General features: G+C 34.7%; 1 protein-coding gene across 4 annotated transcripts in view; it reads right to left on the bottom strand.

Moving 5' to 3' along the window:
* Positions 1–13372, bottom strand: part of LOC111139452 (probable ubiquitin carboxyl-terminal hydrolase FAF-X) — a 149302-nt gene that overhangs the window by 20660 nt on the left and 115270 nt on the right. For all 4 annotated transcript variants that reach the window (XM_022491711.1, XM_022491710.1, XM_022491712.1 and 1 more), the window contains 4 exons: positions 12585–12807; positions 9978–10198; positions 7754–7944; positions 907–1080 (listed from right to left, as the gene is read on the bottom strand). In XM_022491711.1, coding sequence (XP_022347419.1) covers positions 907–1080; positions 7754–7944; positions 9978–10198; positions 12585–12807 — 809 coding nt within the window. The remainder of the gene's footprint in view (positions 1–906; positions 1081–7753; positions 7945–9977; positions 10199–12584; positions 12808–13372) is intronic.

The following is a 13372-nucleotide window of genomic DNA, read 5'->3' as shown; positions in this document are numbered from 1 at the left end:
TTTAAAGATTTTATTTATTTATTTGTCAGAGAGAGAGAGGGAGAGAGCACAGGCAGACAGAATGGCAGGCAGAGGCAGAGGGAGAAGCAGGCTCCCTGATGAGCAAGGAGCCCGATGTGGGACTCGATCCCAGGACGCTGGGACCATGACCTGAGCCGAAGGCAGCTGCTTAACCAACTGAGCCACCCAGGCGTCCCAAAAGTTTAAAATTTTTAAAGTCATCTCTATCCCGAATGTGGGGCCCAATCTCATAACTTGAAGATCAAGAAATTCATGCTCTACTGCCTACGCCAGGAAAGTCACCCTATGTTGGACACTTTTTTTTTTTTTTTTTTTAAAAGATTTTATTTATTTATTTATTTGAGATAGAGAGTGAGAGAGAGAGCATGAGCAGCGTTGAGTAGCAGGGAGAAGGAGAAGAAGACCCCCTGCTGGGCAGGGAGCCCAATGTGGGCTTGATTCTAAGACCCTGGGATCATGACCTGAGCCGAAGGCAGCCGCTTCACTGACTGAGTCACCCACACATCCCTCTTTACATTCTTTATACATATTTTTATCATTACCTTCATAAAAAAACGTGCTAGGAAAAAAAACCCTGTTAAGCATGTCTATTCCTATTTCACAGATAAGGAACTGGAGAAGTGGGAGGGAGGCTTTCAAAGAGATTAATCTGGTATACTTTATGAGGAAGAGTTTTGATTTGAAGTTAGGCCTGTCTGACCTCACTGGTTAAGCTCTTTATATTCTTTCATACTGCTTGCTACCTATGTTATGTGTTCTAGTAATTTGTGAGGACCTGTAGAGCCTGCTTAAGATTCTTTCCCGGTGAGGCGCCCTGGTAGTCAGTTAGTTAAGGCTTCGACTTATACTAAAACTGGAGAAATAAAAACCTTAATTAGCACTTACCTATGGGGGCAGCCTTGGCAAATTTTCTGATCAGCGAAGGAACCGCCCAGGACTTGACTTAGTATAGCTGGATGTCCTAAAGCTTTTAAAGCTTCATCTAAACTATCCACCAAAGAATTAAAAAACTCTAAGGCATCATGTTGTTCCCGAAGGTTAACAGGTTCACCCCAAAGCCTGAGGAAAAAAAAAACAACCTAGATTAAAGTTCAGTTTAAAGTTTAATATAATAAATAATAGACATATTTATTATATTATTATATAAACAAATATAAGTTACTATGCTCCCAGAATATCCATATTTTACCTTTCATAACCACTACAAAAATGTCAGAAATGTAAGCTAAACCTTTATTCATATTAGAAGTGGAAATACAGCAGTAAACACTATCTCCTGAATAGCAATGGCAATGGAAGTGAAGTTTGCAGTAAAAACTATACTCCAATGTCAAAGAATTGCCATAAAATTATGGATAGCAGGCTTTAAAAATGGTGTCCTCCAAAAAAAAAAAAAAAAAAAAAAAAAAAGGGTGTCTTCTATATGGAACAGTGTATTTGGGCATTTTGAATTCAAGTAAAGGGCATTAACATAAGAAGGAAAACCCATTCTTATATCGTTGTTTTAAGTAACTACTACTTTGACATTTAGTTCTTAAATCTTCCATGCCATATTGGAAAGTTCACAGCAATTTATTCTTAAAGTTATTTTTCCAAATGAAAAAAGAAAAGCTTTGTCCTGTTTCTAGACTAATTTCCAGTAATCCAAATGAATTTATGATTTAGTCCAGGCGTGCCTGGCTGGCTGAGTCAGTAGAGCATGCAACTCCTGCTCGGAGGGTTTTGAGTTTGAGCCCCTCATTATTAGTAGTTTACTTAAAAGAAAGTGAAAAAAATAAAAATAAAGTTAGACCAACAAATCCTGTGAAGACAAAATACCAAGTGTGTGAACAAAAAATGAGAACTGTTGTTGTTAATATCAGGTTATGATGGATGGTATTAGTAACATTTAGTGGTTATAGAATAATAATATACATAAGGGAATAAAATATATTCATTTTCAGCAAAACATGGTAAAACGTTAAAATTTGGTAAGGAGGTTTATTATCTTTCGTGTGTGGTGTGCTCTTACAATTTAAAAACTATTTGCTTATTTTTTATTTTTAGCTGATCTTTTTTTAAATTAATTTTAAATTTACAGACAAACATGAAATCTTTTTGGAGCAGAATATGTATGCTACTAAATGCAGACAGTTGTGTAATGACCACCAAAATCAATATAGCAGACCATATCTTAGTCCTCACCCTCTACCCCATATCTCCTAAGGCTACTGTGTTAGTAGCAAACCCTCCATACTCTTAATTTCTAGAAACTAACTTTTTTTGTTTTTATAGAATTGACCTGAAGTATTATTTTTTCAAAGCTACTTGAGTTTTGCTCTTTCAACATTTCTGGTATTAGTGTTTGGGATGTTTTGAACACACAAATAACTTTCCCCCTACAATTTGATTTTTATTTTTATTTATTTATTTTTTAAAGATTTTATTTATTTATTTGACAGAGATTACAAGTAGACAGAGAAGCAGGCAGAGAGAGGAAGGGAAGCATACAATTTGATTTTTAAAAACAATTTTGAGATAACTGAAGAATCACACAGAGTTCTAAAAAATAACACAAAATATACCCTCTGTGTCTTTTGCACAGTTACCCCCGTGGTAACATCTTACAAAACTACAGAATATCACAAGACAGTAATAGTGACACAAGCTCCAATGTTACTAAGATTTCTATAGGCTTACTTCTACTTATATCTGTATGGTATTTAGTTTTATGAAAATTTGTGACTTCTGTGTATTTGTGTTAAGATACAGAACAGTTAACTACCATATGGCTCTCTCAATCATTCATTCTATGATCACACCCAACTACCTGCCACCCATCCTCAACCTCTGGCAAACACTAGTCTGTCTTTCATTTCTAAAACTTCATCATTTCTAACATTTTATATGAAGAGAATTACATAGTATGTAGCCTTCTGGAGTTGGGCTTTTTCACTCAGGAAAATGCTGAGATCCACCCAGTTGCTGCATGTACCAAGACTTTTTTTTGGGGGAAGATTTATTTATTTATTTATTTGGCAGAGTGAGACAAAGTGAGAGAAGAAACACTAGCAGGGAGAGTGGGAGAGGGAGATGCAGACTTCCCACCAAGTGGGGAGCCTGATACGGAGCTCGATCCCAGGTCATTGGGATCTAACTTGATCCAAAGGGAGATGCTTAACGACTGAACCACCAAGGCAACCCAACTTCTTTGTTTTTAGTATCTAATATGAGTGTACCAATTCATTTAATGATTGAGCTGTGGAAGAGCATCTTGGCTATTCCCAGTCTGGTGCTATTCAGAGCTGCTCTGAATATCTGTGTATAAGTTTTGGTGTTAACCTAAATTTTCTTTTCTCTGGCATAACTGTTCAGGGCTGCAACTACTGGACTATAGAAGAAACTACTAAATTGCCTTCTAGGATAGTTGAATTATTTTATATTCACACCAGCAACAGGTGATCACATTTCTCAATATCCCAGCCAGTACTGGTGTTGCCACTACATTTATTTTACCAATCCCATATGTGTACTGATCTCTCATATGCTTTCTCTCTTTACTTTTAATTCACAGCATTAAATTTCAATTTGGTATTTTGCATGGTACAGATAATTTACACCTTTTTTTTTTTAAAGATTTTATTTATTTGACAGAGATTACGAGTAGGCAGAGAGGCAGAGAGAGAGGGGGAATCAGGCTTCCCGCTGAGCAGAGAGGACCTCGGATCATTACCTGAGCCGAAGGCAGAGGCTTAACCTACTGAGCCACCCAGGCGCCCCCACCTGTTTTTTAATTCATCTAACAATCTGTGGCTTTTAATTGGAACAATTTCATTTTATATTACTACTGATATAACTACAGTTAGGCATATTATCCTATTATTTTATTGTTTATGTGTCAGTTTTTTCTTCTCTATCCTTTTGGGAATTATTTAATTATATCTTTCTATTTCAATGTATCTTAGCTTTTTATCTACACCTGTTATCTTTTAACATCTGCTCTATAAATAGTCATAAGTCATCATGCAGAGTTCATGTTTTGGCATTCATATAACACATAGAAGTGGGGAACCTGGGTGGCGAAGCTCGTTAAGTGTCTGCCTTCAGCTCACGTCATGATCCGACCAACCTGGGATTAAGCCCCATATTGATAGCTCCGCTTCAGGCACACTGCTCTGCGGGAAATCTTTTGCTCCCTCTCCCTCTGCCTCTTCCCCTCTCAAAGAAATAAATAAAATTAAAAAAAAAAAAAAAACAAAAAGAAGAATCACAGCTAAATAAATAATGGCCTTCACTTTTCTCTTTGGTATGTTAAAATGTGTTAAATTAATAATATAATGAATGATTTCCTTTTCATTACTATTTTTGCTTTCAATATTTATACAAATTAAATCACAAAACTGAATCACAGAGTACTGTGAATACACAGTATTTCACATTTCTGACATTCTTTCATTTTTGAAATTCCAAATTTTCTCTGGTAAATTATCCCCCTCCAGAGGAATTTTGATTGTGAGGAAATTCTTTGCACATTTCCCTTTGAGAATGAACATACTTATCTCCCCTTCACTACTGAAGAATATTTTCACCAGAAATGAAATGTTAGGGTATTTTCTATTGCTTATTACTGTCATACCAAGAAATCACTGCAAAATCCAACATACTAAAGTATTCTTTGTTTTCTTTTATAAGTTTTCTACTTCATAGTTTTATTTCTTATGTTTACATACTTGATCCATATGGGGTCAATTATTATTAAACATATGCTGAAAGGTCAAGGTTAAATGGTTAAAGGCTGAAAGTTTTTTGTAAGATTACAAAATTTCTTCAGGGATGCCTTATTTCTTCAAAGCACTATAAGGTCTGCTAGCCAATACAAATTGGCAAATTAAGAAACACAAGTATCGAAAGTGGAAATCCTTAAGATTCCACAAAAAGCTGTTAGAACTCAAGCAACAAATTCAGCAAAGTTGAAAGATATAAAAATCAACATGTAAAAATCAGTATGGGGGATTATTACTGATGCATACAGAGTTTCAGTTTAGAAAAAAAGAAAGAAAAAAGCTCTGGATTTCAGTGATGGTGCACAAGATGTAAATGTACTCAATGCCAATGAACTGTACACCGAAAAGCATTTAAAATGCTTTTATGGGGGCGCCCGGGTGGCTCAGGGGGTTAGGGCCTCTGCCTTCGGCTAGGGTCATGATCCCAGAGTCTCTGCTCGGCAGGGAGCCTGCTTCCTCCTCTCTCTCTCTCTGCCTGCCTCTCTGCCTACTTGTGATCTCTGTCTGTCAAATAAATAAAATTTAAAAGAAAATCGAAAATGCTTTTATGTCATGCACGTTTTACAACAATAGAAAAAATAGTGCATTAGAATGGAAATCTGAAAAAGAAAAAATAGGGAAAAGAGCTTTCCTCAAATTTAAAAAATTTTCTGCATCAAAGGAACTACCAAGAGAATGAAAAGCAAATCCACAGAATGGGAGAAAATATTTGCACATCACTTATCTTTAAAAAAAAAAATTTTTTTTTTAAGATTTATTTATTTGACAGACAGATTACAAGTAGTTAAAGAGGTGGGCAGAGAGAGAGGAGGAAGCAGGCTCCCTGCTGAGCAGAGAGCCCGATGTGGGGCTCAATCCCAGGACTCTGAGATCATGATCTGAGCCAAAGGCAGAGGCTTTAATCCACTGAGCTACCCAGGCGCCCCATGTACATCACTTATCTATAAGGCCTAGTATGATGATTATATTCTTCTTAAAGCAAAATAAAACAATAAATACATTAATAGATATTCAACACTATTATTCATGAGGGAAACGCAAAGTGGAACCATAATAATGTATCACCTGACACCAACTAGGAAGGCCATCACAAAAACAAATAAGAAAAAAGGAAAACATGAAAAATAAGGAACAAAATATTATTAAAAAAACTGCAACCATCAAATTTTGCTGGTGACAAAGTAAAATGACTTTAAGGACGGAACAGTTTGATGGTTCCTCAAAGTTAAACAGAATTCTACATGCCCAGCACCTATACTGCTCACGTGTTTATGAATGAAATGAAAATCATACAAAAACTTTTATAACATGAATGCTGATAGAAGCACTATTCAATCAGCCAGAAGAGAGAAACCAATGAAATGTCCATCTATTGATGAAGAAATAACCAAACTGTGGAGTATCCATCCACACTATGGAATATCATTCAGCCATGAAATGCAGTTCGGATACCTGCTAAAAAAATGGCTGAACCTTGAAAACATTATGCTTTGTGGAAGAAGACAGATGAAAAATGCCACAGTATATAATTAAAATTATATGAAATAATGAAAACAGGCAAATTCATATGGAAAGAACATTACTTTTTTTGTTGTTGTCAGTGGTGGAAGTAGGGAAAACCCGGGAATAACATTTTGAATGCACTAAACTGGCAATGAATTGTACATTTTTAAAAAGTTACAATTCATGATGGTGAATTTCATGTTATATGTTTAGAATACAGGTAGCAGAAAGCTGCAGACAAACTGTGAGGTATTCCATTAAGTAGAGAAAGTTACTGCAGAGATACATTACAAATTAAGTAAACACATTATAATTCAGGAGCAAAACTAAATATCTATAACTCTTGCTATGTATGTAGAAATAAACAGATACACAAAAGACACACACATACAAATAACTGAATAAAAGATTTTAAGATAAAAGCTCAAAATACAGTAGCATAATTTGGAAAAACAAGAAATGCTGGGGCGCCTGGGTGGCTCAGTGGGTTAAAGCCTCTGCCTTTGGCTCGGGTCATGATCCCAGGGTCCTGGGATGGAGCCCCACATCGGGCTCTCTGCTCGGCAGGGAGCCTGCTTCCCCCTCTCTCTCTGTCTGCCTCTCTGCCTACTTGTGATCTCTGTCTGTCAAATAAATAAATAAAATCTTTAAAACAAAACAAAACAAGAAATGCTGACTAGACTACTGAATAAAACCTTGAGTCAAACCAAGATAATGTAGGGACAAAAAAGCACTGAAATAGCTAGAGGGGAGAAAAGGTATATGCTGGTGATAAAATAAGACGAAGTATTATACATGCAAATCAGTCTTCTGACATAGATGAATAGTTCAATTTGTGGAACACAGAAATTTACAGATTGATAGTGTCATTTTAGTATCATATACATATATATACAGATCTATCATACAGATATCTACATACACACACACACACACACACACACACACACACACACACACACACACACACACACACACAGAACTACCAGCCAACTGCAGTAAATGGGTTTTAATCATGCATTAAAAAAAAAAAAAAAAATCACACTATGAAGAAAAATTAAACAACTTGGTAAATTTAAAGAGTAACTTAAATGTAGTGATAGTACATAATTTTTATTTAGGTGGGGTGATATCATGGTTATGCATAAAGAAAAAGCCATAATGTCTAACTTATTTCAGTTGAGAATTGTAGAATCCAGGAAATGACTACATATTAGGATTTTGTTTCTGCAGAAGTTTTCCCCAATAAAAAGTTAATTACATCTTAAGAAACTAAGAATACGGCCTGCCTCCCATGTAAAGGTATATCCCTCTACCAAGACAAAAATAAAGAAAAAAACTAATGACATTAAAGAGTATCACTACTGTTAAAATATTAAATCATTATACATTATTATATATATATATATATAAATTTTAAGTTAATATACTGAAATTTTTCTAAAATCAATCCACCCACAATATACCTGAACTGTTTCCAAAATCCTCTAGGCACATAGTATTGTAGTCGGGAAGCAGCTAAATGACCAAAGATGACCTGAAGATGTCTTAGGACACCAATATTGTATTCTTTCCTATCTTCTGTCTTACTCAAAGCTGGTTTGTCTTCAAATTGATGAGGATATCCAAATACATCATCTCGGGGATCAACATTACTCTAGAGACAAAAAAACAAACACACACCACCAACAACAAAACACAAAACACCAAAACCAAAAATAAATAAAAACCCATCACTGATGAGCTAGTCTAACTTCAGAAGTTGAGACAAATAATTTGCATTATTTTACATTCCAAAGCATGCAACTTTCAATTTACAGTATTAGTGCTTATTCCTATAACTTCACAGATGAATTATCAATTAAAAATCATAAAAGAATAATCCTGAGGGGCGCCTAGGTGACAGTTAATTAAGTGTCCAACTCTTGTTTTGGGCTCAGGCCATGATCTCGAGCCCTGCATTGTGCTCTGCACTCAGAAGAGATACTGCTTGATACTCTCCCCCTCTGCCCATCCTGCTCATGTTCTCACGCTGTCTTTCTCTCTAAAATAAATAAATAAAGGATGATGATGATAAACAAATAGAGGAGGATAAATAAATGGAGGAGGAGGGGGAAGGAAACGGGGAAGAGGAAAAGGATCCTGAACACCCACTGGACATAGTATAAGAAAAAATGATTTAGTTCAATAGCCTAAATAGAGACAAATAAGTATTTGTTATAAATAACTTTGGGGGAAGTAAATTAGCCTTTCCAGGATTCATTTTTTCCCTAGAGATAATGAATTCTTCACAGATTACTGAAATAATTTATGTGGCATTCTCAGAATTACTAATAAATACAACAACTGAGACTACCTTTGGTAGAAAACAGCATGGACAGAAGCTCTGAAGGTCTTAATCACACTCTCTATATAGCAAAATTCAGTTGTTTAACAGAGCACTGAATACTATTTTATATTGTTTGCTCTGTGTCAGGCTTATGACAGAAGTAGACAACACCCAGTTTCTGCCATTGAGAAGGACACACTCTAGGAAAGCAACCTAGTAAATAAGCAATATACTGTTGAAAAAATGTAAAGCACACGGTTATCAAGTAGCAAAAGAAATCTGGTATCTTGTCTGTATTTTCTGCATTTTGCCAGTAGGGTTAGCCAAGTGTATTTATCTTTAATTCAGCATCCTACCGGTACAGGAACTACAGAACTAAGATTTATACCCCAGTTTTCTCTGTAGCAATGGTTCTTAACCAGGTAAAGCTGTGGGCACCTCATATGGGGATTCTTAAAACAACAACAGTTAACAACAACAAAGTGAACATATTCAGATACTGATGCCTGGATGGTGTGATTTGTCAGGCTCTGAGAAGAGTGCAGGTGGCTGTATGTTTCACAATCTCCAAGACCACTAGATTGCCAAACTAGTTTTGCTCACAAAAGGCAAGTAGTACAGGAATGGGAGAAAAACCACTTACTACAATTAGAGTATTTTCTCTCTTCTCTATTAATCCTATGAACTTTTGTAAAGGAAAAAGGAGAAGAAAAATAAACATATTTTGATATAAACAATAACTAAAAATTAAGTCTTCATATTAATGTATAAAGAGCTATATCTTAGTTTTATATACTCTGATTTGCCACTAATACATAACTTTCTTATATTCTGTACTGGATACTCCCGGTATCATGATCATATCCTTACTATTTACTAATATTTTTAACAGAACAATACATTATTTAAAGTAGCAAACAAGTTTGTTTTTGTATTAAGAAATTATATGAGAAAAATATTAAGAGTATTCTAAGAATAGCACAGGTGGTGAAACTGGTAAGTAATATATAAGGAAAAATACAGTATGCTTTAAAAAATTAAAAAATCAAAATATAAATAATTTTAAAATAAATCTGTCAATTTGTAACACCCAATTTTACTTACCACATTGTACAAAACATGATTACATTAATTGATACTTTGAAGAATAGAAAAGTTGTAATAAAGATTATCAACTTCAGTTGAAAGTTTGTTAGATAATAAGCACTAGGATATGCCAGAGATAGTAGCTCAGAGATTCTTATCCTGTCATCAAAAGTAGTTTAAAAAAGTCCTACAAGAAGTATATTCTAAGAGAAAAAAAGTGTTATTTAGTAATCAAGACCTTGAAACACAGAAAAAAATGTATCATTAAAATTTACCTCACTGTCCTGCTTCTCATCACCGAACATGTCATCATCTACATCACTACCTGTGCCTTCAACAGCAAGAATACTGTTTCTGATGGAAGGAATCATGTATAACTGTTGTATCACAGAGTTCATATAACATGTAGCACCAGCGTTTTTGAGTCCCACAAATCCTTTCGATGGGCGGGGTCCAACAGGTGGTAGATATTCCCATTCAGTAAGAGCTTCACAAGCTGAGAGAAGAAAAGATCCTCATAATGACTCTGTCCACTGGCCACTGTGTTATGCTGATAAACTAATATTAGCAATAATTCTGTCACTACTATAGTCATCTAAAACTAGTGCTCCAAATTTTCATTTCAGTACCACCATATAGATCCTTTCTAAGAACAACCAAGTCTGCAATTTACTGATGCTGCATCTATCACCATCTGCTAGTCATGTCAGATAGTATAATATTAAATTTCTTAGTGTAAACTGTAAGTAAAAACTGCTTTGCCTATACCCATGTTTTATCTTTAGGAATTAATAAGATAGTATATCTCAAAAGTCTGTTAGAACTGTAAATTACTTTATGTACTTCATCACCTTCTATAAATCAAACATAATCTGAACATCAATCACTATCTGGGAAAACAGATTACATAAAATAAGAGTATACTAAATTGCAAATTATATGGCCAATAAGGAGAATTAGATAAGACTTTTATGTACTATTACATTTTTATTGAATAAAAAACTAAACAAAAGTAAATAAAGAATGCTGCAAGTAGCATACTCCAATTTGTGTTACAAAGAAAAAAACTTAGGGGTGCCTGGCTCAGCTGGTTGTGCATCTGACTTGTGGTTTTTGGCTCAATTTATGTTATCAGGACTGTGAGATCCAGCCCCATGCTGGGCTCTGCACTAAGTGTGAAGTCTGCTTGGGATTCTCTCCTTCTGCCTCTCCCCTGCTTGTATGTGTGCATGCTCTCTCACACATAAACAAAAAAAAAACCTAAAAAAAAAAAAAAAATCTAAACAGAGATACACAAATACACAACTTTTATGCATACATAATTTCTGAAACAGGAATATGGAATTGGAAGGAAGTTTAGTACCTTTAGCCATCTTTTTCTTTTTTTTTTTTTTTAAGATTTTATTTATTTGAAAGAGAGAGAATCAGAGAGCATGAGCAGTGGGGACTATCACAGGGAGAAGCAGACGCCCTGCTTAGCAGGGAGCCTGATGTGGGACTCCATCTGGGATTCCAGGATCATGACCTGAGCTGAAGGCAGTTGCCTAAGCAACTGAGCCACCCAGGCGCCCTTAAGTCTTGTTTCATATATGAATAAAGAAACCATAAAACTCATAAACTACATAAATTAGAGAAACAAAACTAAGTTTTTAAACCTCTCTTTAGGTACAGTCCATAGTAACAAAAAAAATCCAGCTTTTGGTTAAAACTCTGAAAGTTTGGATGACAAGTTTCTTATACTCTGAAAGATGGGAAAACCAACATAATTTCAGATGTTCTTAAAGGTTACTATTGGATGTACTCAATAATTAGTTCTGCATGTTTTGTTAGCAAACCCATGATTTGCACTTAAATAGATTTTATGTTCTTATTTAATGTTATTTTTACTAATTACTCGTTCTCTTTGAGTTTCGTTTCTTTTTTTTTTAAAAAGATTTTATTTATTTACTTGACAGAGAGAGAGATCACAAGCAGGCAGAGAGGCAACAGAGAGAGAGGGGGAAGCAGGATCCCCGCGGAGCAGAGAGCCCGACGCGGAGTTCGATACCAGGACCCCGAGATCATGACCCGAGCCGAAGGCAGAGGCTTTAACCCACTGAGCCACCCAGGCGCCCCTTTGAGTTTCATTTCTAATAAGATCCAAAGACCGCTTCCAACGCTCATGTGGCATTAACTGAGAACATAATAAAAAGCATGTGGTATCTTTCACATTGATATCTTCAAAACTTTAACTTTTTAAAAACTCAGATTAAGATAACGCCAAGCAATTTCAAAGTGAGGGCCTGCAAATCTCTCCATTCATAGACTTAAAAAAAATTTTTTTCCCCACTTTTAGTTCTAAATACTAAATCCTATAGCATTAAATTTGGCTTCTTACTCGAGTTTAAATTTTATTTTATATTTGATGAAATAAAACATTTTACTGAATTACTTGAAACAATTATATGAAGGTATTTAAATATAACTGGAGAATTTTTCTGTGGGAAGGCTTCTGTACTTATCATCATCTCTTTTTGATTATATAAAATTGTGTTAATTACATATTTGATTATTAAAATTATTAAACTTCTTAATAGTTTCTAAAAACAAACATATAGATTAAACATTTCCTAAAAGATGGGGCGCCTGGGTGGTTCAGTGGGTTAAAGCCTCTGCCTTCAGTTCAGGTCATGATTCCAGGGTCCTGGGATTGAGCCCTGCATTGGGCTCTCTGCTCAACAGGGAGCTTGCTTCCCTTCCTCTCTCTCTGCCTACTTGTGATCTCTGTCAAATAAATAAATAAAATCTTCATTAAAAAAAAAATTCCTAAAAGAAAAAACCCAGAATTTTAAACATAGAGAGATAATCTGAACCAAAAAAACCTTACATGTTACAATACTTACTAGTTATTGCTGTGCCTATGTAATACATTTCAGTCAAACAGTCTACTATCTGTTTGAGGTTCCTTACACAGCCAACAGCTAATGCTACAAGTAGTTCAAAACCAGCATTGATGGTGGCAGGTGAACTACAGACTGGGATAGCCTGCTCAGCTGGCAGTTCTCCATTTCTCATACATTGCAAGTAAACTTTGGAAGCAGGAAAGATGAAATCATCAATTAATTCCTACAGTTGAAAAAAACAGGTCACATATTATTAGCAATATATATTTAGGAAAAAGTGTACCTTGGAAGAAAATATTTTTATACTTAAGAAAATACTTTTTATATTTTAAAAGCAAATTTGGGTTCTCAAGTAATAAAACAAAATTCTATTTTACATTATTGATTTTAATTAGGAAATACACAATTCTAGGTATTTTAGGTATAAAAGCTGACAACAAAAACATGTATTTTAAATAAACCAACTCCTATAATGAAATGTGAGCTAAAATAAGTGAATTAAAATAAAAAGAACACTTTCACTGAATTCTAAGACATACCAGTAGAAATTCATCAAATATGATATAAAAAATGAAGTATTCCAAGATAAAAGTTTTCTTTAAAGGTCTGATCAAAAGAATTGAAATTAACTAAATAATCATAACAAATGTTACTCATTAACATTTTTTTGAACATTGATTTACCATTATAGTTAACCCTTAAACAATATAAGTTTGAATTACTTAAACTATGTGAGTTGGAACCACTTATACAAGGGCTTTTTATCAATACATGTATTGGAACTGTTT

The sequence above is a fragment of the Enhydra lutris genome, unplaced genomic scaffold, assembly GCF_002288905.1.
Source record: "Enhydra lutris kenyoni isolate GAN:26980312 unplaced genomic scaffold, ASM228890v2 scaffoldscaffold108, whole genome shotgun sequence".
NCBI lineage: Eukaryota > Metazoa > Chordata > Mammalia > Carnivora > Mustelidae > Enhydra > Enhydra lutris.
This window is presented reverse-complemented; position numbering and strand designations above follow the sequence as displayed.